Source organism: Osmerus eperlanus, chromosome 3 (genome assembly GCF_963692335.1).
Source record: "Osmerus eperlanus chromosome 3, fOsmEpe2.1, whole genome shotgun sequence".
Classification (NCBI taxonomy): Eukaryota; Metazoa; Chordata; class Actinopteri; order Osmeriformes; family Osmeridae; genus Osmerus; species Osmerus eperlanus.
The window spans coordinates 21,620,790-21,645,855 of NC_085020.1; the positions used below are offsets into that span (position 1 = coordinate 21,620,790).

General features: G+C 49.8%; 2 protein-coding genes across 3 annotated transcripts; one reads left to right on the forward strand and one right to left on the reverse strand.

Annotated features, from left to right (window-relative positions):
- Window positions 1-229: 229 nt before the first annotated feature.
- LOC134017829 (Golgi reassembly-stacking protein 2-like) lies at window positions 230-4,300 on the forward strand. Of its 2 annotated transcripts, none has more exons than XM_062457895.1 (10): window positions 230-358; window positions 972-1,052; window positions 1,229-1,432; window positions 1,538-1,624; window positions 1,829-1,959; window positions 2,295-2,427; window positions 2,542-2,668; window positions 3,013-3,099; window positions 3,385-3,501; window positions 3,591-4,300. In XM_062457895.1, exons 1-10 carry the CDS (start codon window positions 296-298, stop codon window positions 3,857-3,859), a joined length of 1,299 nt encoding a protein of 432 aa, XP_062313879.1. In that variant the 5' UTR covers window positions 230-295; the 3' UTR covers window positions 3,860-4,300. The 2 variants fall into 2 exon arrangements, with proteins under 2 accessions (XP_062313879.1, XP_062313880.1); XM_062457896.1 differs by having other exon boundaries at window positions 3,644-4,300.
- A 663-nt stretch (window positions 4,301-4,963) lies between these two features.
- Window positions 4,964-24,777, reverse strand: tlk1a (tousled-like kinase 1a). The gene is given in 23 exon segments (XM_062457863.1): window positions 4,964-6,315; window positions 6,466-6,573; window positions 6,697-6,808; window positions 7,412-7,547; window positions 7,912-8,081; window positions 8,997-9,086; window positions 9,403-9,494; window positions 9,585-9,666; window positions 10,024-10,121; window positions 10,561-10,627; window positions 10,916-11,104; window positions 11,880-12,016; window positions 12,284-12,394; window positions 12,744-12,836; window positions 12,933-13,016; window positions 13,262-13,357; window positions 13,557-13,600; window positions 13,686-13,761; window positions 17,427-17,465; window positions 19,595-19,666; window positions 19,791-19,936; window positions 24,454-24,540; window positions 24,543-24,777. Coding segments are annotated over 23 exon segments (2,334 nt in total). The 5' UTR covers window positions 24,577-24,777; the 3' UTR covers window positions 4,964-6,144.
- Window positions 24,778-25,066: the final 289 nt, after the last annotated feature.

Below are 25,066 nucleotides of genomic sequence, written 5' to 3' on the forward strand. Positions count from 1 at the left end.
TAATTTGAACACCCTAAAGGTATAGTTTAGTAACCAAGTAAACAGGGCAGAAAGAGGTGAGCTGGATCTGTAATTGAAGCAATGAGACTTTATAGAGACTGGTTAAAAACACGTCTGATTTTAAGTAAATATAAAGCTTTATATTTTCACTGTTATTCAGCGCTATAACCGTATACTGAGCTGTGCGCATGCGCAGCTTGATGTAAATAACAATTTTTCTACAATCGTAGGAAAACGTCACATTACCCGGAACTGGAGAGACGCCAGTGGCTCTACCGACAACATCCAGGGAGACATGGGGGGAGCTCAGAGTGTAGAGATACCAGGAGGTGGATCCGAAGGTTACCATGTTCTCAGGGTGAGTTTTTATTGTCCTGCAGATTATGTAGCAAACTGGATGTTTATATGACCTACGAATGCATCCTGTTTGCTGTTGATGCGATGGTGCGGCCCAGTGAATGAATAATAGTTTTGCACTGTAGCTAAGCTAGCAATGTGTATCTTTAGATTTTTGCAAATGAGTCTTGCACAATTGAGTCATCCATTAAATGTTTGTCTTGAACCACATTTTATTATATCATGCTTATTGAAACTATTGGCAATAATAGTGTGGTGTTGCCTGTTTGGAAAGCAGCAAGCTAGCTAGATAGTTAGCTTGCTATTCAACTATTTGGTATTGACTATTGTAGCTTAGAAGATGATTATAAATCGCAACAATGGCATAATTTGTGAGAAATCCGGTTTTGTTTGAAGTTCGATGTTGCAACAGTTTATTTTAATTATAGATCATGTAGTTCAACATTTGTACATCACATGTTATTACCAGAAGAACCGGTCTTTCCATCTTTGTTTGGGTGGGGTCTGGTGTGATATCTGTCAGATTGATGTTGCCATACTGTAGCTTGAAAGAACAAGTTCGTAACGCAGTTTCATCAGGATAGCTAATGCAGTGCTGTTATCTCATTTTGCAGGTACAGGAGAATTCTCCTGGTCATCGTGCAGGACTGGAGCCATTCTTTGACTTCATTATTTCAATATCTGACGCTAGACTGGTAAGTTTCAAATAAAAGTAAAACGAATAGCAATACAATATCCATAGTTGACTGAAATGTGGCTGCCTTTTGTGTTTTCTTACTAAGACATTGCATTTAACCCCACAACTCTAACCTCCTATAAAACCCCTCTAACAAGTGCATAAGACAGTTATCTTTCCATCGATTCCCTGCAGGACAAAGACAACGACACCTTGAAAGACTTGCTGAAGGTGAACGTGGAGCGGCCCATTAAGATGCTGGTGTACAGCAGCAAGACCCTGGAGCTGCGCCAGACCACGGTGACCCCCAGCAGCCTGTGGGGGGGGCAGGGCCTCTTGGGGGTCAGCATCCGCTTCTGCAGCTTCGACGGGGCCAACGAGAACGTGTGGCACGTTCTGGTGAGGGAACCCTCTCGCCATCGGACTCTCGATGTGACAGGCTGGAGTGACGGCGAACCCGGGCAGCGGGCAAATCTATTGGTTGATTTTATTTTTCGTCACCAGGAAGTGGAGCTGAATTCCCCCGCGGCCTTGGCTGGCTTGAGACCGCACACGGATTACATCATCGGCGCCGACTCCGTCATAAATGAGGTGTGCCTTTTCAATCTGACGTTTGACATCATATTTACATTTTATTCACCAAGCAGATTTGTTGAAATCTGAAATGAAATGCAAATAGTGCCTGTGGAAACCACAGCAGGGTAAATGAACGGCCATTCTTAAATCTGAATTCACAACCGTCAGAGTGGGTGTGGTGAGATTATCTTTCTGTACGCTCGACTTCTTTTCCTACAGAGCGAGGATCTGTTCTCTCTCATCGAAACGCATGAAGGGAAAGGCTTGAAGCTGTACGTGTACAACACCGACACTGACAACTGTCGGGAGGTGGCCATCACCCCCAACTCTGACTGGGGTGGAGAGGGCAGGTACGCTACCTCCACCTGCCTGTGCCCACACCTCCACCTGCCTGTCTCCCCACACCTCCACCTGCCTGTCTCCCCACACCTCCACCTGCCTGTCTCCCCACACTCCCAGTGGGATGCATGGCTGTCTACAATTCCAGAATCTTGCGGCTGTAAAACGAGCATCCTGATGGGCCTTTACACATTAACCTTCAGCAAATCTTTCAAGGTGTCCCTGTCCTGCAAGGAATCAGTAGAAAGATACTGTGGAATACGCTCATTCTTTTAACAGATTCATTCATCCAGAGACAATATCCCGTGTCTAAGGGGTGGCGTAGTCACAATCTCCTGTCTTTCAGCCTTGGCTGTGGGATCGGGTACGGCTACCTCCATAGGATACCTATCCTCCCGTTTGAGGAGGTGAAGAAGATCAGTCCGCCCGCATACACTCCCAGTGAACCACTCTCCCCTCTAAAGGATGGCTTTACAGAGGTGAGGGATTTCTGCCAACAGACTCGGTCTTCTCATGCTGATGCATGGTTGGAAACCAGCTTGATTTTTTTTTTTGTTTTTTTTTCTTCCTGCGCCTGTTTCCATGTGCTCCAGGTGCAGCTCTCTGCAGTCATACCTCCCCCTGCTGTGCCTTCCTCTGTTCCCACTGGGGCGGAGCCGGATCTGTCTGGCCTGTCAATCAGCTCTGCCCCTCCCACACTACCCCACACACTCCAAACAGGTACTGTATTCTATACACCAGTGGTTCTCAACCCTGGTCCTCAAGTACCCCCTGTCCTGCATGTTTTAGATGTTCCAACACACCTGATTTAAATAAATGGGTCGTTATCTAGTTATGCAGAAGCCTGCTAACGACCATTCATTTGAATCAGGTGTGTTGGAACAGGGAAATATCTAACAGGGGACAGGGGGTACTTGAGGACCAGGGTTGAGAACCACTGCTCTACACAACACCATGTGTACAGTGTTAATGAAGTTATGCCCTTTCACCATGGGGCCCTTGGTGTAACGGTTAAGTTGCGTCAATGTCGATTTGAACACGTATTTCCCGGGCTTCTGTCCCAGGTGCACCCACAGTCCCGCTGCTTAACCAGGTCACTTCCTGTCCGGACAGCCTACCCTCTGTGAACCCTAGCACTGCCACGTTACCAGGTGTGTGTGTGTGGCCTCCTGGTGAACACTAGTCTCTGTCCTCAAGTACCACCTGTCCTGCATGTTTTAGATGTTTCCCTGCTCCAACACACCTGATTCAAATAAATGGGTCGTTATCTAGCTCTGTAGAAGCCTGGTAACGAGCATGCATTTGAATCAGGTGTGTTGGAGCCAAGAAACATCTAAAACATGCAGGACAGGGGTTCCCTGAGGACCAGGGTTAAGAACCACTGCTCTATTCACATACCTTTCGCGTGTTTCATTGAGGTGATGTTTGCTTTCCAGGTTTAATGTCAATACCAGGAGCCCTACCACCCTTTCCCAACTTGCCAAATTTGAATATCACTTTACCAGACTTTGGCACGGTAACAATACCTGGGATTGGAGGTTTGCCACCAACAGGTAATGCGACACTGTTGACAATTGCTGTTGGTATTAATATGTAGACTTTTCCTCCAGTAAAGCTGTCAGCCTGTGTGTTTGTTCCTCAGGTTTCCCCACGCTCCCTCCTCTGAACCTGCCCGCCACGTTCCCCCTCCAGCAGGCCCTGCTCCCAGGACTGGCTCCCGTTGGCCTCTCTCTGCCCCCCCTCCGTGGAGCCTCCACACCCCCGGCCAAGCAGACGCCTGGCCTCGTTCTGGAGGCCGTGTCCTCCCCCCCATGCGCTCCGCTGCTTAAAGGCACAGTGACAGAAACCTTGGCTCCGTTGGACAGCTTCTCTGAACCAACAGACACACCAGCACCCTCCGGGTCCTCGTAGCAGCCACGTCCAGCCCGCTGTCCGTCACGCTTAGCTCACTCCCATGGTCATGTCATGTCTGCAGTTACGGCAAAGATTGTCATAGAAGTTTGCTGCAGTTAACGTTCAGATCGGGGGCTAGGCGACCGGGATACGGTCATGTATTTAAAAGTTTACTGAAGAACGTATGGAAAAGATTGTACTACTAAAAGCTTTTATTTCTTTTTATCCATGGGGGATTGCATAATTATTGGGGTCTTTAAGAGAAGGATGGGCAATTAACCCAGAGGTTATTGTTGGATTATTTAAATCAGCTTTAACCTGTTGCAATGCAGTATCAATTTACTAAATAATTTTTTATTTTTTTTGGTTGTACAAAAACTATCAAAGTATAATTGCTATGAACGAAAGTAGTTTGTAATAAACATCATTTTCTTGATTAAATGGATGTATTTTCTTGTGCTGCAGATGTATTTTCATTCTGTGTCCGTGTGTCTAATGATGACCACAAGGTGGCAGTATAGGACTAGAAAGATGCAACAGGACTGCATTATACGGCCTAAACATAGAACAATGACTAAACAGTCATTAACACTAGTAATAAATCAAGCCATACACAATATAGGGAAGTCTGTACAGTGTACAAAGCTGAAATGTCCAAATGTAACTAGGATTGCAAAACCCTTAAATGGATCTCTCCAGAATACAGGAAATTGTCATAATTTGAGCAAAAGCAACATCTTTGGCTTGTTGGCCCGTTCCTCTTTGAAGACATTAGGTGTCAGTTAATAGGGCAAAGACAGCGCAAGCAGACGAGATCTCAAACTACAAACTCCTGAGTATTTAGTAACTAGACTGGATGTTTCCATGATCCCTGACTCAGGGACACAGTATCTAAAAGTGGAAACACCCACAATGATTTCTGTTACATTCAGCAAGGGCACTAGGGTGTGGAACATTTCGACTCAATCATAATATAGATATGACATTTCCAAGCAGTGCCACAAAAATATGTTCTGACCCATGCTTAAGACTTTCTCACATCGTATTCGACAAGTTTTTAATTCGGCTGAATGTGGCATCGGTGATATAAAAGGTAAACAATACACAAACAGAATAGCCCAATAAGAAGCACTAATTTATTCTCCAATCCACATCATTCTGTTCTGATCTATGGTACATGACCCTGACGGAGGGGGGTGGAGGGGGGGGTCCAACCCAAAAACATATCTGAAAGAAGTTACTATTATGGCATGCCATGATTTCCTAGTATTTATTATAATCATTTATTCTTCTTGCTGAACTGTACAATTTGTACCCAAAGTGAATCATACAGCCCTTTGAAAAAAAATTAGCAACATCAAATGATGCAAAATACTCCAGGAAATCAAATTTACAATCGAAAAATGTTAAACCTTTGTACAGAATAGTACTGCTGCAATTCAAAACCTCAAAATTATGGGATGTACAGCATTTGCTTTTTCTCTCAAAATGAATAGTCTTAATTCTTCCTGCATAGGATTCTTTACATTGCCATTTGCCTACATTTGGTTATTTAGTGCATTGGACATTAGTATGCTGCATGGGCCTACACATGGCTGGATGCTAAAATTACATTCTCATGGTTGACTGTAATTTCATCGAAATATTAAATACAATTCCTCTGAAAACAAACAAACAAAAAAGAACTCCAAGTTGATAGTGAAATGACTTGTGGACACTAACGCTGCCTGCTCCCCATGTTGTCTCCAGGCAGGTCTGCCCCAGGCAGGTCCACCGTCTTTCCCCCAGGCAGGTCCACCGTCTTTCCCCCAGGCAGGTCCACCACCTGCCCCCAGGCAGGTCCACCACCTGCCCCCAGGCAGGTCCACCATCTGCCCCCAGGCAGCACCATGTGGATGGAGCTGAACGACAGGCCCGACGGGTCAGTTCTGTAAGACGTCTTCCTGCTCTGCAAACCAAACTCTGGAGGCCCCGTGGTGTGGCCCAGGTCCTTCATCCCCTGCAGCAGCTCTGCTGGACCTTCACAAGGCCCTGCACTCATCATCGTGTTCCTTCATTAAAATCCCTTCACTGCTCAGTCCTCGTGAAAACCAACACAAGTCTGAAACGCGGCTCCGACCCGGCCAAGACGGAACCGCGGCCCCCGTCGCCAGGGGAACCCAGACGGCCTAGTCTCCTCCTGCCGTGCCCTGCTACGGGGGGGGACGGGGGGGAGAGCAGTTCCTCTCCTCTGATGGGTGGGGGGTGGGGGGTGGGGGGGAGAGCTGCTGGGTAGTCAAGTCTGTCAGTAGGTGCGTTGGCCCTCAGTAGGAGATGATGCTGGAGGAGGGGGCCCCGGGCCCCCCGGCTCCTATCTGGAGGTTCCCCGAGGAGCTGGACCTCCTCATGTGGGGGAGCAGGTAGGAGTCGCTGCCCAGCTGGTGAACGTTAAAACGGTCCTCCTTCCTGTACGCCAGGCAGCGCCTGATGAAGTTCTGGAGGAGGGAGACACCACAAGACATGACGGGGAACTATTACAAACCATGACAACATGGCACACGATATGCATCGTTGCTATGAGCTGTGAAACCTATTTGGCTTGAATGTCAAGTGGTTCGTGTGAGAGTCAAGGTTTCATTTGTCACCTTTGCTTCGTTACTGGCTACAGGCTTGACAGGAAACTGGACTTCGGTAGCTTTGAGGATGGTGTTCTCCTGCAGGATGTCTTGTTGAGACTGGTTGTGGCCAAACGGCTGAAACGGAAACATCAAGTTCACTCGCAGACTTCACACACAACCCTGGCATGTCAGCGGTTACCATGGCATGTCAGCGGTTACCATGGCATGTCAGCGGTTACCATGCAAAGTCCTCCTTACCTTCTTTCCGTACAGACACTGGAAGAAGATGACCCCCACGGACCACACGTCCACCTTGTTGGAGATCTTCGGAGGCTCTTTACCCACAACAAAACACTCGGGGGGCAAGTACCTGCATGACAAACCACTCCATGGTTACCTGGTCACCCCTAAACTGGGTCCCTTTTCTCCCACGACCCAACGCCCCTCAGACCAACATGGTTCCGTTCCGGTTTGAGCACCGATTTTTTGCACCGTTCTGAGCATTCTGGACCAAAATTATTTGGGTTGAAACCAGAAAAGCTGGTTTGTGACTAGAAGCAAAAGATAGCAGGTTTTCCTTGACCTGAAGTGCAAACTGTGACGGAATCAGTTCAAGAACCAAAGTTAAATCGGGCAGAGAAGGGAGGATAGGGGAAGGGAGGAGAGGGTAGGAGAGGAGAGGGGAGGGGAGGAGAGGGGAGGAGAGGAGAGGGGAAGGGAGGAGGGGAGGGTAGGAGAGGGGAGGAGAGAGTAGGAGAGGGGAAGGGAGGAGGGGAGGGTAGGAGAGGAGAGGGTAGGAGAGGAGAGGGTAGGAGAGGAGAGGGGAGGAGAGAGTAGGAGAGGGGAAGGGAGGAGGGGAGGGTAGGAGAGGAGAGGGGAGGAGAGGGGAAGGGAGGAGAGGGTAGGAGAGAGCAGGAGGGGATTTGGGTACAGACACAGAGCCAGAGCCGTGTCTCCACGGCAGGTCTCTTACCAGTATGTCCCTGCTCCCTGGGACGTCAGGTCCATCCCATCCACCCCATAGTTGTCATCATCCATGATCTTGGACAAACCAAAGTCTGTGATCTTGATCTCCCCACACGCTGTGCCATCCACAAGCAGGATGTTGCCTGGAAACCAGATTAGAACCAATGAACACCTGGCAATAATACAATACAAGGCAAAGTAGATGTTGTAACAGGGCAGTTGAACATGCCAACATCCACCTACCCCCTAGAAAGGCCAACCTCCCCCAAGTTTCACTTCTCCCTCGCTAAACTACAATACTGTTACCATGTGCATGTAAAACATTGACAAACATTCCACAAAGGATATGGAAAACATGACGTACCTGGCATGTCCACCCCAAAGAGTGAGAGGGTGAATTATGTAAAGCACCCCCCCCCCCCCCCCCCCCCACAGAGGCAAGAGTCTAGAGCTGGATTATGAGGAGTGGTTAGTGTGGCCAGTCCTTGTGTGTGTCTGGCTGCTCACCTGGCTTCAGGTCGTAGTGGATGATGGGAGGCTTGATGTCGTTGAGGTATCGCAGCGCGTTGACGATCTGCATGACGATGGAGCGAGCCTCCTTCTCAGACATCAGCTTGTTCTGCTTCAAGTAGAAATCCAGGTCGTTCCCCTCGCAGTACTCCAGCACCGTGCAGAACCTGCGGGCCGAGAGGGAGAACGTGACTAACACACCAAGCAACACTTATTACAGGTGGTGGAATTCCAATATCTGGACACAAATGTATCCCCGACCCACTAATATAAACCGTACTGTGCAAAAGTCTTGAGTAGGTGAGGTGTCAAGTCACAACTAAACATGATTTTTTTTAAAGGACAGTGTTCATGTAAAAAAACTAAACCGGTGCTGTACACGTGAACATGCTTGCTTTAGTGCAGGCATGCCCAGTCCAAAGCCGGGGCATGCGTGAGGCTGGTGTAGCGTGAGGCTGGTGTAGGGTGAGGCTGGTGTAGCGTGAGGCTGGTGTAGCGTGAGGCTGGTGTAGAGTGAGGATGGTGTAGTGTGAGGCTGGTGTAGTGTGAGGCTGGTGTAGAGTGAGGCTGGTGTAGGGTGAGGCTGGTGTAGCGTGAGGATGGTGTAGCGTGAGGATGGTGTAGTGTGAGGCTGATGTAGTGTGAGGATGGTGTAGTGTGAGGATGGTGTAGCGTGAGGCTGGTGTAGCGTGAGGCTGGTGTAGCGTGAGGCTGGTGTAGCGTGAGGATGGTGTAGTGTGAGGATGGTGTAGTGTGAGGATGGTGTAGTGTGAGGATGGTGTAGTGTGAGGCTGGTGTAGAGTGAGGCTGGTGTAGCGTGAGGATGGTGTAGCGTGAGGATGGTGTAGCGTGAGGCTGGTGTAGTGTGAGGATGGTGTAGCGTGAGGATGGTGTAGCGTGAGGATGGTGTAGCGTGAGGATGGTGTAGCGTGAGGATGGTGTAGCGTGAGGATGGTGTAGAGTGAGGCTGGTGTAGCGTGAGGATGGTGTAGCGTGAGGATGGTGTAGCGTGAGGATGGTGTAGTGTGAGGATGGTGTAGTGTGAGGCTGGTGTAGTGTGAGGACAGTGAGGTAGGACTCACGTGTCTGTATCCAGTGAGAAGTAGTCGTAGAGCTTGACGATCCTGGGGTGATCCAGCTGCTTGTGTATTCTGTACTCCCGGCAGGCATGTCTGCGGACAAGGAGGTTGTGTTACCATGGGCAACCAGGGGAAGGAGGCTCGGGCGTAGGGCGGGTGTAGGGAGGTGGAGGTGCCACCTGACTGACTGGATAAGCAGGCACCGTCGCTTACGGAGCGGAATAACAATGTGCTTGTAAACCAGGAGAGCAACAGGTACATATCACCAGAGATCTGCGGTGAGATCTTCTACCAGGGTTTTTTTTTTTTTAAGAATAGAAAAGGCATACACCACCACAATGTATAAAAGGTTGATGAAAGGACATGCTACAGAAGAGTGTTCTTTAAGGCGCCCTAAACCCCCTCATACTTGTGATAGTTCTCCTTTTTCTCCTCTCTCCAGTTCTTGTTGAGCTGGTGGATTTTCACAGCAGCATACCGTTGCTCAATCAAGTCAAAGGCCTGAAACAGAGCGACACAACGCCGTCTAACCACATCCACAAATGAAAACGGAGCTGTTTGATAAGAGGCTGATGAGATGGGTGAACTTGCCTTGTAAACTTCACTGAAGCCTCCTCTTCCCAGAAGGTGTAGCAGCAGATATCGTTCATTCAACGTTGGATGGTCTTTGAATCTTTGGACAAAAGCACATCCGGAAAATCTGAATATCCCTGGAACATCGCTCCACATAAACACATAACACCTACACTGATTGAAAATTAAGCCGTAGAATATTCAATGGATTAACATACGCAGTTAGGGAAAAACATAAGATAGCACATTTCCATCTAAACTCCTTCTAATCATCAGGCTAGTTATAACTGCTGCTTCCTCCACCTGTAAACAAGCCTTGGGAAGCCTCGTTAGTGAGAAAGAACCGGATTCTACTGCGACAGGCTCCCTAACCGATGGACATGTCTGACGAGCCTTGAGGTCAGAGGTCAGGCGGGTTAAGCCCGTCCTGACCCCAGCCTGCTGCCTCCACACTCACTGGGAGCTGTCCTCGTTGTTTATTCTCTTCAGCTCCCGGATGTGAAGGTTGCGGACTCTCTCCAGACGTTCCAGCTCGGTCTGGATCTCAGCCTCCTCCTATGAATCATTCAAGCCCACAGACGCACAGAGGAACATCAGAGGAACATCAGAGGAATGTCAGAGGAACGTCAGAGGAGCGACAACAAGGACACAGCACTCATTCAAACCCATTCCTACAACCCGCATATTAAATATTAACGGTTGACTTGGTAGAGACTCCGGGGCCGACTCTTGATGCTTATTCACCAGGAAAAACAACAAAAACTTCAATCAACCACGGACTCCCTTCTGACACATAAAAGGACAAGCCTGGCAACCTCTCCGGAGATATCCCCCACAGAAGCTCTGAGCGGAGGCTATAAGCAGCTCGATTTCAGGGACTAAGGGACCAGGATGGTTGATTCTTATCTAATTGGCTTGAACAATATGACCTATAAGATTGCAAAGGTGGGCTGATGTCGTCTTGACCTTCCAGACTGGTCAGCTCAGAACTAACCTTCTTGAGATGTCCCAGCCTCAGCTTGAAGATCTCCTCCTGTTCGTGGTACTCGGCGAGGGACAACCTTTAAAGAAGAGACACCAAGAGATCACGACAGGGGTTGCCGTCAGACACCATGACACTCTTTCAAAAGCGTCTTTCTGGGTCGCGCGCTCTACGTTACTCAACATCTGGTTGGTCGGACGTAACCTGACACCCAACCCGCTTCACATCATCGACCGCACAAACACACGCCTTCAGATTGATGTGAGGTTGCGAACCGTCACATCCATCAAAATCTCGATGTTGACTTAACAGCGCCGCCCTGGAGCTGGGCTGTGCTTGTCTTGGCTGTGGCGTGCGCTGGACTCACAGCTGAGGTAGGCTGGGCTTCAGGAAGGGGTCGTTCTCCGCGCCGTTCAGGGCCTTGGCCTTGCGCTGCTTGGGCTCCGAGCTGGAGGCTGGGGCCTGCGAGCTACTGGCAGACGGAGGCTTCCTCTTGGCTAACAGTTTTCTCTGCCTCTCGATTTCTTCCCTCTGTTGGTTTATCCACTCCTGCTGCCTGCAAATTAAGACACGGGGGAGGGGGTGGAAGGAGTATAGTGGGAGGAGAACCCCGTTTAACATTTTAACACAAAATCAATCTCCCTTTCTCTGTGCGTCAGGACCGAACAAAGATAACATTTTGGTTTGAAAAGCCAAGCTGAGGCGTTCCGTCGAGTAACGGTAGCGGAACAAAGACGAGGGTGTTTTGGGGTGGAGCTACAAAGACAAGGGTGTTTTGGGGTGGAGCTACAAAGACGAGGGTGTTTTGGGGTGGAGCTACAAAGACAAGGGTGTTTTGGGGTGGAGCTACAAAGACGAGGGTGTTTTGGGGTGGAGCTACAAAGATGAGGGTGTTTTGGGGTGGAGCTACAAAGACGAGGGTGTTTTGGGGTGGAGCTACAAAGATGAGGGTGTTTTGGGGTGGAGCTACAAAGATGAGGGTGTTTTGGGGTGGAGCTACAAAGACGAGGGTGTTTTGGGGTGGAGCTACAAAGATGAGGGTGTTTTGGGGTGGAGCTACAAAGATGAGGGTGTTTTGGGGTGGAGCTACAAAGACGAGGGTGTTTTGGGGTGGAGCTACAAAGACGAGGGTGTTTTGGGGTGGAGCTACAAAGACGAGGGTGTTTTGGGGTGGAGCTACAAAGATGAGGGTGTTTTGGGGTGGAGCTACAAAGATGAGGGTGTTTTGGGGTGGAGCTACAAAGACGAGGGTGTTTTGGGGTGGAGCTACAAAGACGAGGGTGTTTTGGGGTGGAGCTACAAAGATGAGGGTGTTTCGGGGTGGAGCTCACTTGACGAGGTTCTGGAAGGCGAAGCCGTCCGTCCACTGCTCCGTGAAAGAAGCCCCGTGTCGCACGGTGGTGAAGTGGCCCAGACGCAGCCTCTCCTGCATGCTGGTCTCCCTGCAGCCCTGCTTCTCCTGGGTGCTCTGGGGAACAGCGGCGTTAGCATTAACGACCAGTCACTGCCTCACACACACAGATATACAGTCAGATTATATTAGATTTTCAATGAGACAGAAAAGCAGGGAGAGAGAGAAAGAGGAGAGGACATGTGGGAATATGGCCCGGGCCGGAATCGAACCCGGGCCCCTGTGGTCAAGGCCTTAGCCTACGGTGGTACGTGCCTTACCCAGCAAGCCACCTCACGCAAACAGAAACATGCTATTAAATATGTGAGAAAAACCAAGGACTACCTTCTCTATGAGCAGCTTCTTGCTCATGGTGATGCATTTATTTAAGCGTTCCTTGTATTTTTCAAGTAATTTCTGTTGTTCGTCTATCTGTCTCCTGAGATCACAGTTGGCCTACAGAGAGAATTACAGTTAGTTTACTTGCAGGTTACATTTCACTATATCACAACTAAACATTACATTGAATGAGGAAAAAAAAAAACTAATAAGCAAACATTTGACCGAAGGGGAGGTTTATCGTCGTTCAATTCAATTCCCTTTATTGATCCCGGAGGAAATTCAAGTATGGATCCTAAAGGACATCATCCTAACAGGAGAAAGAGGGCCCTAACTGCTCACCCTAAGAAGATCATCTATCCTCCCCTCCTCCTAACAGGAGAAAGAGGGCCCTAACTGCTCACCCTAAGAAGATCATCTATCCTCCCCTCCTCCTAACAGGAGAAAGAGGGCCCTAACTGCTCACCCTAAGAAGATCATCTATCCTCCCCTCCTTCTTCTCCAGGTCCAGGTTCTTATTACTCTCCAGGGCGGCCAACTTCAGCCCCGTGAGGTCCGTCTGCAACAGTCACCAACAAGGAAGTGGCTTTACGGCACGCTCAACGCATCCACGTAGCATGGGAATGCACGTTAGCTGGGCTGCAGCCCGCCTCACCTGGACACATTTGATTGCTAGCTGCTTCGGATGCATCACATCCCCGAAGGACAGACTAGTAGGCGAGGAGCTATTTTGCCGGATCTGAAACAGGAGGAACAACATCTCAAACTGTTATCGTTCTCGAATGTGGCTTTGGATAAAAGCGTCTGCTAAATAAATACAAATTCTAATGTACACCGTGAGACGGGATACGGTGCATGCCTAGGGCTCGAATGAAAGCACACTGCGTCCACTAAGACAGGAGATGTTGATAATACACAGAGGACAGGTGGTCCTGAGGACCAGGGCAGAGAGAGGCTTCATGCAGGTGGACGGTGCCTACTCACCGAGGAGCCCTGAGCTGAGAAGGAATGTGAGTTCTGTGGGGAGCGGAGGGGCGGGGGGGCAGCTCTGACAGGGCTGGAGCCGGTCCCTCCCTGGAACTGCAGAGGAGAGCAGACACAGGAAGTCCCTCGTTAGTAGAGGAGGGGGCGACGTCACCGCCTGCCGCTCGGGCGCGACGTCAGGATACAGTCTGGATCCGTTCAAGAAGCAGGACTGCATCCCGACACGCTTCTTTGGTTACTCTGCCCCCGCCGCCCCCGGCCAGCAAGCTTTCCTCTCGGAGAAACGGTCACTTACATCAAAGTAATCACTGATCTTGGGGCCTCGTCCAATGGATTTTCCTATGGTAGAGATGGAAGAGAGAAATTAGGGACCGACTTCAATCTTGGCAGGGATACATCAGGCATGCTGGGAACCAGGACCTACCTTGGCTGCTCTCTGATTGGTTGTCAGGTTTCCTCTTCCTCCCTCGGGACGACTCCGAGTGTTTCTTTTCGGGGGTCTGTCACAACACAAGTCAATTAGCCAATCGCTGCACGAGGACGTAGCAACACGTGACCCAAGCTAGGGATGAAAACGCTCCCGTGCTCCACATCCACACAGCCCCGACGTGTGAGACTAGATGCGACTGTACAACACGTCAGGTGCGTCATGGCTGCATCTGCAGCCATGCCTGTGACAGACAGCTGCTCATGGGATTCTAGCAGACAGAGCAGAGCTGTTTGGAGCTGCAGTAACTGACATGGTAGATAACAGACAGAGCAGAGCTGTTTGGTGCTCCAGTAACTGACATGGTAGATAACAGACAGAGCAGAGCTGTTTGGAGCTCCAGTAACTGACATGGTAGATAGCAGAGCTGTTTGGAGCTCCAGTAACTGACATGGTAGATAACAGACAGAGCAGAGCTGTTTGGAGCTCCAGTAACTGACATGGTAGATAACAGACAGAGCAGAGCTGTTTGGAGCTCCAGTAACTGACATGGTAGATAACAGACAGAGAAGAGCTGTTTGGAGCTCCAGTAACTGACATGGTAGATAGCAGAGCTGTTTGGAGCTGCAGTAACTGACATGGTAGATAGCAGAGCTGTTTGGAGCTGCAGTAACTGACATGGTAGATAACAGACAGAGCAGAGCTGTTTGGAACTCCAGTAACTGACATGGTAGATAACAGACAGAGCAGAGCTGTTTGGAGCTCCAGTAACTGACATGGTAGATAGCAGAGCTGTTTGGAGCTGCAGTAACTGACATGGTAGATTAGCAGACAGAGCAGAGCTGTTTGGAACTCCAGTAACTGACATGGTAGATAACAGACAGAGCAGAGCTGTTTGGAGCTCCAGTAACTGACATGGTAGATAGCAGAGCTGTTTGGAACTCCAGTAACTGACATGGTAGATAACAGACAGAGAAGAGCTGTTTGGAGCTCCAGTAACTGACATGGTAGATAGCAGAGCTGTTTGGAGCTGCAGTAACTGACATGGTAGATAGCAGAGCTGTTTGGAGCTGCAGTAACTGACATGGTAGATAACAGACAGAGCAGAGCTGTTTGGAACTCCAGTAACTGACATGGTAGATAACAGACAGAGCAGAGCTGTTTGGTGCTCCAGTAACTGACATGGTAGATAACAGACAGAGCAGAGCTGTTTGGAGCTCCAGTAACTGACATGGTAGATAACAGAGCTGTTTGGAGCTCCAGTAACTGACATGGTAGATAACAGACAGAGAAGAGCTGTTTGGAGCTCCAGTAACTGACATGGTAGATAGCAGAGCTGTTTGGAGCTGCAGTAACTGACATGGTAGATAACAGACAGAGCAGAGCTGTTTGGAGCTCCAGTAACTGACATGGTAGATAGCAGAGCTGTTTGGAGCTGCAGTAACTGACATGGTAGATTAGCAGACAGAGCAGAGCTGTTTGGAGCTCCAGTAACTGACATGGTAGATAGCAGAGCTGTTTGGAGCTCCAGTAACTGACATGGTAGATAACAGACAGAGAAGAGCTGTTTGGAGCTCCAGTAACTGACATGGTAGATAACAGACAGAGCAGAGCTGTTTGGAGCTCCAGTAACTGACATGGTAGATAGCAGACAGAGCAGAGCTGTTTGGAGCTCCAGTAACTGACATGGTAGATAACAGACAGAGCAGAGCTGTTTGGAGCTCCAGTAACTGACATGGTAGATAGCAGAGCTGTTTGGAGCTGCAGTAACTGACATGGTAGATAACAGACAGAGCAGAGCTGTTTGGAGCTCCAGTAACTGACATGGTAGATAACAGACAGAGCAGAGCTGTTTGGAGCTCCAGTAACTGACATGGTAGATAACAGACAGAGCAGAGCTGTTTGGAGCTCCAGTAACTGACATGGTAGATAACAGACAGAGAAGAGCTGTTTGGAGCTCCAGTAACTGACATGGTAGATAGCAGAGCTGTTTGGAGCTGCAGTAACTGACATGGTAGATAGCAGAGCTGTTTGGAGCTGCAGTAACTGACATGGTAGATAACAGACAGAGCAGAGCTGTTTGGAACTCCAGTAACTGACATGGTAGATAACAGACAGAGCAGAGCTGTTTGGAGCTCCAGTAACTGACATGGTAGATAGCAGAGCTGTTTGGAGCTGCAGTAACTGACATGGTAGATTAGCAGACAGAGCAGAGCTGTTTGGAACTCCAGTAACTGACATGGTAGATAACAGACAGAGCAGAGCTGTTTGGAGCTCCAGTAACTGACATGGTAGATAGCAGAGCTGTTTGGAACTCCAGTAACTGACATGGTAGATAACAGACAGAGAAGAGCTGTTTGGAGCTCCAGTAACTGACATGGTAGATAGCAGAGCTGTTTGGAGCTGCAGTAACTGACATGGTAGATAGCAGAGCTGTTTGGAGCTGCAGTAACTGACATGGTAGATAACAGACAGAGCAGAGCTGTTTGGAACTCCAGTAACTGACATGGTAGATAACAGACAGAGCAGAGCTGTTTGGTGCTCCAGTAACTGACATGGTAGATAACAGACAGAGCAGAGCTGTTTGGAGCTCCAGTAACTGACATGGTAGATAACAGAGCTGTTTGGAGCTCCAGTAACTGACATGGTAGATAACAGACAGAGAAGAGCTGTTTGGAGCTCCAGTAACTGACATGGTAGATAGCAGAGCTGTTTGGAGCTGCAGTAACTGACATGGTAGATAACAGACAGAGCAGAGCTGTTTGGAGCTCCAGTAACTGACATGGTAGATAGCAGAGCTGTTTGGAGCTGCAGTAACTGACATGGTAGATTAGCAGACAGAGCAGAGCTGTTTGGAACTCCAGTAACTGACATGGTAGATAGCAGAGCTGTTTGGAGCTGCAGTAACTGACATGGTAGATTAGCAGACAGAGCAGAGCTGTTTGGAACTCCAGTAACTGACATGGTAGATAAGACAGAGCAGAGCTGTTTGGAGCTGCAGTAACTGACATGGTAGATAACAGACAGAGCAGAGCTGTTTGGAGCTCCAGTAACTGACATGGTAGATAGCAGAGCTGTTTGGAGCTCCAGTAACTGACATGGTAGATAACAGACAGAGCAGAGCTGTTTGGAGCTCCAGTAACTGACATGGTAGATAACAGACAGAGAAGAGCTGTTTGGAGCTCCAGTAACTGACATGGTAGATAGCAGACAGAGCAGAGCTGTTTGGAGCTGCAGTAACTGACATGGTAGATAGCAGAGCTGTTTGGAGCTGCAGTAACTGACATGGTAGATAACAGACAGAGCAGAGCTGTTTGGAACTCCAGTAACTGACATGGTAGATAACAGACAGAGCAGAGCTGTTTGGAGCTCCAGTAACTGACATGGTAGATAGCAGAGCTGTTTGGAGCTGCAGTAACTGACATGGTAGATTAGCAGACAGAGCAGAGCTGTTTGGAACTCCAGTAACTGACATGGTAGATAACAGACAGAGCAGAGCTGTTTGGAGCTCCAGTAACTGACATGGTAGATAGCAGAGCTGTTTGGAGCTGCAGTAACTGACATGGTAGATAGCAGAGCTGTTTGGAACTCCAGTAACTGACATGGTAGATAACAGACAGAGCAGAGCTGTTTGGAGCTCCAGTAACTGACATGGTAGATAACAGACAGAGCAGAGCTGTTTGGAGCTCCAGTAACTGACATGGTGGACGGCAGTGAACACAGTCGCTCGCTACCTACCGAGTACGCAGGAGAGCTCCCTCTTTTCACCTCTGAGCCCTGAAATCACACAGCCACAGAAGAGGGGGTTGAGAGGGAGGGGGGTTGAGAGGGAGGGAGGGAAGAGTGAGAGAGAGCGATGAAGAAAGAGAGAGATTAACTGAAAGAGAGACGGAGAGAGTTTAAAGATTCTATGAAATGAAAACCATGACTAAACTTGTTTATAATTAGCCTGTTTTGACAGAGATTAATCGTAATGAAAAACTTAATGAGGTGGAAACGCAAAAATGTCATAAGCACAGAGGAGGGGGAAGAGCATCGATGACCTACACAGTCATTGTTGTCAGTTTTAGGGCACTGGCTGTGAGAAATATACACTGCTGGTAGGCTAGCAAACACCAAGCTACTGCATCTGAATGATACTAGCCTTTGGTGACTAGCTCGGTGTCCGACTGGTCATCTGGCTCAGCTACAAACCAACAACATCCGCACGGTTTGCACAGTGACTCGGCGATGTGTGAAACAAGGTCAACAACATTTACACCAACAGATAAAGAGTGAATAACTCACTCACAATGATATAAATCAACAAGGAAGATCAGATTAGCCAAAAATCCAGATGACGGCGTTTCTAGGATCCTTTCTCCCCGCAACATATATTTTATGGGGACTCAAAGTCAGGCTTGGGCCTTGTGCAGGCCTGGGGGATGTGCTGACAGGTGCTGGTCTGATGGAGCCCGTCACTGGTGTTCATCATTAGGGAGTGTGGTGTGTGTGTGAGGGGGGACGACATCTGTGTGTGCACGTTCAGCAGCTTGACGACAGAAGAGGCCCGTGAGACAGCCTCCCCTCTCTGCTACACCACACCTCCCCCACAGGGCCCCGGCTCCCCACACAGGGCCACACCTCCCCCACAGGCCCTGCCTCCCCACACAGGGCCCCGCCTCCCCCCACAGGGCCACACCTCCCCCACAGGCCCTGCCTCCCCACACAGGGCCACACCTCCCCCACAGGGCCCCGCCCCACACCTCCCCCACAGGGCCCGCCTCCCCACACAGGGCCACACCTCCCCCACAGGGCCCCGCCTCCCCCCACAGGGCCACACCTCCCCCACAGGGCCCCGCCTCCCCACACAGGGCCACACCTCCCCCCACAGGGCCCCGCCTCCCCACACAGGGCCACACCTCCCCCACAGGGCCACGCCTCCCCCACAGGGCCCCGCCTCCCCACACAGGCCCCGCCTCCCCACACAGGGCCACACCTCCCCCACAGGGCCCCGCCCCACACCTCCCCCACAGGGCCCGCCTCCCCACACAGGGCCACACCTCCCCCAGAGGCCCCGCCTCCCCACACAGGGCCACACCTCCCCCACAGGCCCCGCCTCCCCACACAGGGCCACACCTCCCCCACAGGGCCTCGCCCCACACAGGGCCACACCTCCCACACAGGGCCACACCTCCCCCACATGCCCCGCCTCCCCACACAGGGCCACACCTCCCCCACAGGCCCCACCTCCCCACACAGGGCCACACCTCCCCCACAGGCCCCGCCTCCCCACACAGGGCCACACCTCCCCCACAGGCCCCGCCTCCCCACACAGGGCCACACCTCCCCCACAGGCCCCGCCCCACACCGCCCCACACACCTCCCCCACAGGGCCCCGTCAGCGTGGTGGAGGCGCTGGTGGGCGGTGTTCTCCAGTTTCCCTAGCCGGTGTTTGCACGCAGCCCTGCTGCCAACACAGGGGCAGCGTGTTACATCCAGGCGGCTCAGGGACAGCGGGGGCCGGATCAGCGGGACGGTGACCCCCGAGATCATGTCGCCCTGGCAGGATGGCCTGGCGTGGCCGAGGTCAGATCAAGGATTACTGTGTGACACCGGAGGGGAAAGCTCGAGGAGAGCGTCACAAGAATGCGGAGCGTCCACACTCGTTTCCTCTCCCCCTCTAGACGAGAGCTCCATCTTAGATTACGCTTGGCTTTCACGCCAGAGGGCCCCAATCCCGCCTGTCCTCCCTCCTCCCTCCCCTCTCTCTTTCTCCCTCTCCCATCCCCTGCTAGGTCTGACCCAAACAAGGGATGGAATGTCAGCCGAGCGCCCACATCCAGACAGCGCTGCAGAAGCCCCAGCTCGTCCCCAGCTCGTCCCCAGCTCGTCCCCAGCTCGTCCCCTCTCACAGCGGGGCTTACCTCCGACTCCTTGTCGCTCGACGAGCCCAGGCTTCCAAAACTGTGGTTTGAACATTCGTTGTTCGTCAAGCCCTGCGAGATAAGAAAAAGAAAAGAAACCCGTCAAGACAAATTACGAGTCCCCCAGAGCGGAGCCAGACCGGGACCCATCTCCAGGGCCAGGTGTGAGGGTTGTGTTGAGGGAGGCTTCACTGACTTTGGTTCCCCCGCTGGTTCCCCCGCTGGTTCCCCCGCTGGTGCTCCCGGTGCTGCCCCCGGTGCTCCCCCCGACCCCGCCCATGAAGCGAGCCTCCAGCAGCTCCTGTCTGCGGGGGTCCAGACTGTGCAGCTCCTCCATGGTGCCTGGTGGGGGACATGACAACACCTCAGCGCACTGAGACCGGGGCGGAGCTCTGCGGTGGAACGTTTGTTTGACAGCAGGAGAAGAGATTGCAGGTTCAAATCCCTCCCTCCCCACCCACCCCCAGTATGTGACTTTGGATAAAGGCGCCTGCTAAATCAACACAATATTTGTACATTGTCTGGTAAACACTCTCCAGAAGGAGAAATCCCCACACGCAGACGTCCCGTCTGGACGCAGGCTACGGGGACACCATCCCAAGCCGTAAACACCCTTCAAGCATGGGATCAGTACAAGCATGATGGGATCTGTCGGAGAGCAAATTAAACACTTTACTGGTTGGGATGGATCTCAACATGGTGAAAAGCCGACGGGCTCAACTTGGACTTAGTTTCAAGACAGACCCCCCCTCTCGGGTCATCCTCACGGCTAGACAGATAATCTGTTCAATCACGGCATTACAAGGTATAAAAGATGATTCTCTTGCTGCTAAAATAAGGGAGTAACTGTTAAGTGGGGAGATGGCTCCCTTGTCTGACAAAGGCTGAGGAGTTTCCTTTAGGAGGGTAATAAACATGCTATATGAGTTCATGTCTGATGAGGGAGGCCCTTAACATCGTCCTGATATAGTGCATGACCACATTCAAATGACATTCACAGGCTAGCTAAACATTACACTGGGCCTGCGCTGCACAATATGGGATTTGATGAAGGGCGGGACACAGTCAAACTCACAAGCTTCATTGTTAAAGCAACAGCCGAGAAAGGAACAACAAGAAAACACGGGCGCCGTGTTTCTAGCAGGTTGCCATCCCGACGCCCCCAGCCCCCGGGGGATCTACACCCCCCGGAGGACTCCACAGACGGCAGGCAGGGTCTCCGTGGGGGGCCCTGCGCTACAGACCTCCATTTGGGAGAGACACAAAAGGTCTCACAACACCTGTTCCGAGCTGTACACGTCTTCTGAAACTCCTCCGCTGGCAGAGGAGAGACTACACCCCCTGGGAGAGCAGAGGAGAGAATACACCCTGTGAGAGCAGAGGAGAGACTACACTCTGGGAGAGCAGAGGAGAGACTACACTCTGGGAGAGCAGAGGAGAGACTACACCCTGGGAGAGCAGAGGAGAGACTACACCCTGGGAGAGCAGAGGAGAGACTACACCCTGGGAGAGCAGAGGAGAGACTACACCCTGGGAGAGCAGAGGAGAGACTACACCCTGGGAGAGCAGAGGAGAGACTACACCCTGGGAGAGCAGAGGAGAGACTACACTCTGGGAGAGCAGAGGAGAGACTACACTCTGGGAGAGCAGAGGAGAGACTACACCCCCTGGGAGAGCAGAGGAGAGACTACACTCTGGGAGAGCAGAGGAGAGACTACACCCTGGGAGAGCAGAGGAGAGACTACACCCTGTGAGAGCAGAGGAGAGACTACACCCTGGTAGAGCAGAGGAGAGACTACACCCTGGGAGAGCAGAGGAGAGACTACACCCTGGGAGAGCAGAGGAGAGAATACACTCTGGGAGAGCAGAGGAGAGACTACACCCTGTGAGAGCAGAGGAGAGACTACACCCTGGGAGAGCAGAGGAGAGACTACACCCTGTGAGAGCAGAGGAGAGACTACACCCTGGGAGAGCAGAGGAGAGACTACACCCTGGGAGAGCAGAGGAGAGACTACACCCTGGGAGAGCAGAGGAGAGACTACACCCTGGGAGAGCAGAGGAGAGACTACACCCTGGGAGAGCAGAGGAGAGACTACACTCTGGGAGAGCAGAGGAGAGACTACACCCTGGGAGAGCAGAGGAGAGACTACACCCTGGGAGAGCAGAGGAGAGACTACACCCTGGGAGAGCAGAGGAGAGACTACACTCTGGGAGAGCAGAGGAGAGACTACACCCTGGGAGAGCAGAGGAGAGACTACACCCTGGGCAGACAAAGGACCAGGCACTCCACCAGCGGCTCCACCCGCGCCGCTGCCCAAGATGGGGGCCATGTTGGAGGCCATGTTGGCTCATTTGTGGGGTGGAGGTGCCAGACATGGAGCTGTGAGGGGAACACACCCCACCTGCTCTCTCCCACAGTCACGTCCAGACACCCCGCCTGCTCTCTCCCACAGTCACGTCCAGACACCCCGCCTGCTCTCTCCCACAGTCACGTCCAGACACCCCGCCTGCTCTCTCCCACAGTCTAGGCCGACTGCCTCACCTACACAGCATCAACTCCTCTCCAAGCTAAGGGAACAGTTTTGCACTGTGCCTGGTAAATACACAGTTCCTTTTTCTCTAAAGGCCATGATTATTGTTAGAAGTATGCACTGATGATTCTTGATGCTTGTTGTTGATTACTTTCTTCATGTGCTATTTGTATGTCGTTTTGGATAAAAAAAAGCATCTGTCAAATGAATAAAATGTGATGTAAAATGTGATGTAAATGTGATGATTCCGACCTGAGATTACTTTATTCCACATCCCACTATTGAAATTGATAGTTAACAATTAAGTAAATAAAAAAACTGAAATGTGACTTGGACCATTCATCATCTGCTAAAGAAAACAAGCTAGTGAGAGTAATAGGTTGTGTAAAGTTTTGGCTTGCAAGACTGTTGCCTGTGGATATTTCAGTGCAACATGGTAACTTGAGAAAAGTCATGTAATAAGTATGATGCAGCAGAGAAAATGCTGTATTTAATAATAATGCAAACTATAAATGATCTAGTCTACCCATTGCACGGATACAATATTATTTGACACCGAGAGAAAAACAGTTGAGCATTGTGGAACCACTTAAATTAGTCTCTTTGGGACATTTCCAAAGTCACAGAAAATGGGCTTTAAGGTGGGAGTGACTAAGGGAATAAAAATAATAAAAAACTCAAGTCAACTAAATTCTACTTACAGTCTAAACATCAGGCCTAGATATCATATTAGGTACACAAGGACTTGAAGGAAAGCGAAGAGAGTGACACGGGCTCCCTGGTAAGGAGGAATTTCTGCATAAATATAATTTCAATACTCTCCCTGCCACCAAACTCACGCCCCTGCACAAGCAAGTGGGTGAACCCTTAGAATGCAGTGGATGTCATTTTAGCTGCATGCTGTTCAGCATAGTGTGTCCACCTGTTTATGACTGACACTTGGAAAGCCATTAAAATGCCTAATATGAGACAGCTGGGTTTTTTTCTCCCACCAAGTGATGCCATTCATTATGAAACAAATAATTTGGCTGAAGCCATCACAACAACATCCGACTAAATGTTTTATTTGAGATATTCCGTCAAAGAAGCTGTTAGTCAAATGTCATGCATCCAGTTTCCCTGCAGCACTAAGGACCTGCTGGGCTAGAGAATGCCTGTACAGTGCTAATAGGTGCAGCACTGATTCGAATACACAACATTCTTTCTGCTGTGCTGACACAGCCAACGACTGTTCAAGAATTGTCTACCACTGGCTTTGAGACCCACTGACTATCAATCTCAAGATAGCAAACCGTTCTGTACATATTGGTGCAAACGTCAACAAAAATCAGAACATATAGGCTATCTATAGGGCATTATTGTGCTGGTCTATTAAGCCTGACTCCAAAGTGTCTCCTATACCATGCTGTTTTCTGTCTGATTGTGGAGGCCAACTAGTACCGTCCACCCAAATCTACTTATCAATGGCCTGCCCCATTACACAGTAACACAATAAGAAGTTGTAACATCCAAATGTCCAAAAGTGATCATGGCAAATAAGATGACGCCCAGAACTTTGTGCAACGTTGAATACTTCAAACCCAGTCTCATCTAATAGATGTTTCATTACATAGGAGCAACTTGATGATAAGTCTAGCTCACATGTCATCTGTAATGAGTGCAAAACAGATAACTGGTGGGCTTACTAACATTTAGCTAGTAGCCATCCATCCACATATTATTGGCTACTACTAATCAATATCAGAGCAAATTGCATTAACTTATGCTTATAAAATAACTTGCTGGCTAGCCCACCTATCCCACCTTCCCCGACGATGTTTTAATCAGATACATTAGTTTTTGCTAGCTAGCTTGCTGTATAAAACAAGTGATAGCTAGCAAGCTATCTAGCTTAGGCTACCTTTCGATGCAAGCTAACGTTAGCTACACAGTCACACACTGCTTCTGTTCTGTCAGGTAGGATTTATCAAACACTTTAGTTTGCGCTGACAATCATACGTATCCATAATAGGCTAGTAAACTGACTAACGCTACATAGAGGCTTGCTGGTGGAACTAAATTCACCTCATAAACCTACTGGCCAGAACAAGACATCTTCTTCAAAGCCATCTACCCAAGCTAGCAAGCTAACTAACTAGCTAGTGTTGAAAGCTAGCTAGCCTGCTGTAGTGGTGCTGGTAGGTTTGCAAGCTGCCCACCATGTATTCACCCGAGTCTTGCTAAGTCGGTTGCAATCCATTTCAAAGCAGTTCTTTTTACAAACCAAAACACAACTCTCATAAATATAAAAAACTGGCTTTTTTTGTCCAATAATAATGTGTACAGTACCTTCCTTAGCCTTCACCACAGCCGTGATATGTTGCTGAGAAAGCGACCCCTGCGCTGGGGACGTGGAGAGCTGGGACCAAGATGGCTTCCCTCAAAACTTCCACTGATACTTTGGACACTCATCAAGCTACTTTTTGAATTGACATGTCAAACAAGTGAAATCAGTGGCAACTAAATCCCGAGACTGTTCAAATCTCGCAAATTAGACATGCATATAGCAGCAATCAGTGACCCGACAAATGCGGTAATTTCACATTTTGGACACAAACCTCACACCTCTGCAGTGCGTCTTCAGTGCCCTCACTGCCCTGTATTGTACGGGAGTAATCTTAACATGCACGTCATACGTCGTGTGCAAAATGTGCAAATATTATCGCGAGGTTCATGACATGCACCCCAGTCTCACCCCAGGTACTCAACATGTCTTTAATATTTAGCTTATTGACTCAAGTGCCACTTGCAATCTTACAATGTCGAACAAAGAAAATCGATGTCCACCATTAACATCCAAATGCTTTATATGTAATTTATATATGGCTACTCTAAGTTCCAATTATTTGATTGTTTTCTATAAAAATAAACAAGACAAAAGCTTGGTTAGAGGTAGATAAAA